This window comes from Corapipo altera, unplaced genomic scaffold (genome assembly GCF_003945725.1).
Source record: "Corapipo altera isolate COAL_440 unplaced genomic scaffold, ASM394572v1 52, whole genome shotgun sequence".
Lineage (NCBI taxonomy): Eukaryota > Metazoa > Chordata > Aves > Passeriformes > Pipridae > Corapipo > Corapipo altera.
In genome coordinates, this window is record NW_020884930.1 from 4,973,228 (window position 1) to 4,973,758 (window position 531).

The 531-nt window shown below is 38.8% G+C and overlaps 1 protein-coding gene across 1 annotated transcript in view; it reads left to right on the forward strand.

Annotated features, from left to right (window-relative positions):
- LOC113954595 (neural-cadherin-like) overlaps window positions 1-391 on the forward strand; it is a gene marked incomplete at its 3' end in the record, with an annotated part of 38,561 nt that extends 38,170 nt beyond the window's left edge. Inside the window, exon 20 of the mRNA XM_027659125.1 lies at window positions 298-391. Coding sequence (XP_027514926.1) covers window positions 298-391 — 94 coding nt within the window. The remainder of the gene's footprint in view (window positions 1-297) is intronic.
- Between the last annotated feature and the right edge of the window lie 140 nt (window positions 392-531).

Sequence of the window (531 nt, forward strand, 5' to 3'; positions counted from 1 at the left end):
AACACTTTGTAAGTTGGTTGGATACTGCAGATAAAACAATGAAAATTCTTAGAGGTGGATTTTCTTTTTTCTTTCCTATTGCTTTTCATTGCAGTCACTTGTAGAATTAAATCTATGAAGCTGTACAGCAAACATTCAATAACCAGGGTACCATGTGGCATTTGCAAACTGGCAAATATATCACAGATATTTTTGTAGAGGTCTTAGACTTCAGTCTAAAGTAAAACTTAAATGACCAACCTCTTTGTGTACATGTGAGAAGTCTGACTGTGACACTTACATGTTGTGTCATCTTAGGTATTCTCCCCACGACTGTACTGGGCCAGGTCCGTGCCCCTGATGCTGATGACTGGGATCACAAAATCTACCAATTTGAAGGGAAAACATCAAGGTATTTGGAGAGAAAAATGGGAGTTGTTTAGAAAGCTTGCCCCACCCCCAACCCCTCACCCTCATATCGTAACAAGTATTTACCCTGCCTTTTTTAAAAAAATCAGAAGTGCAAAAGCATTTTCTTGGTTAGACACTTCT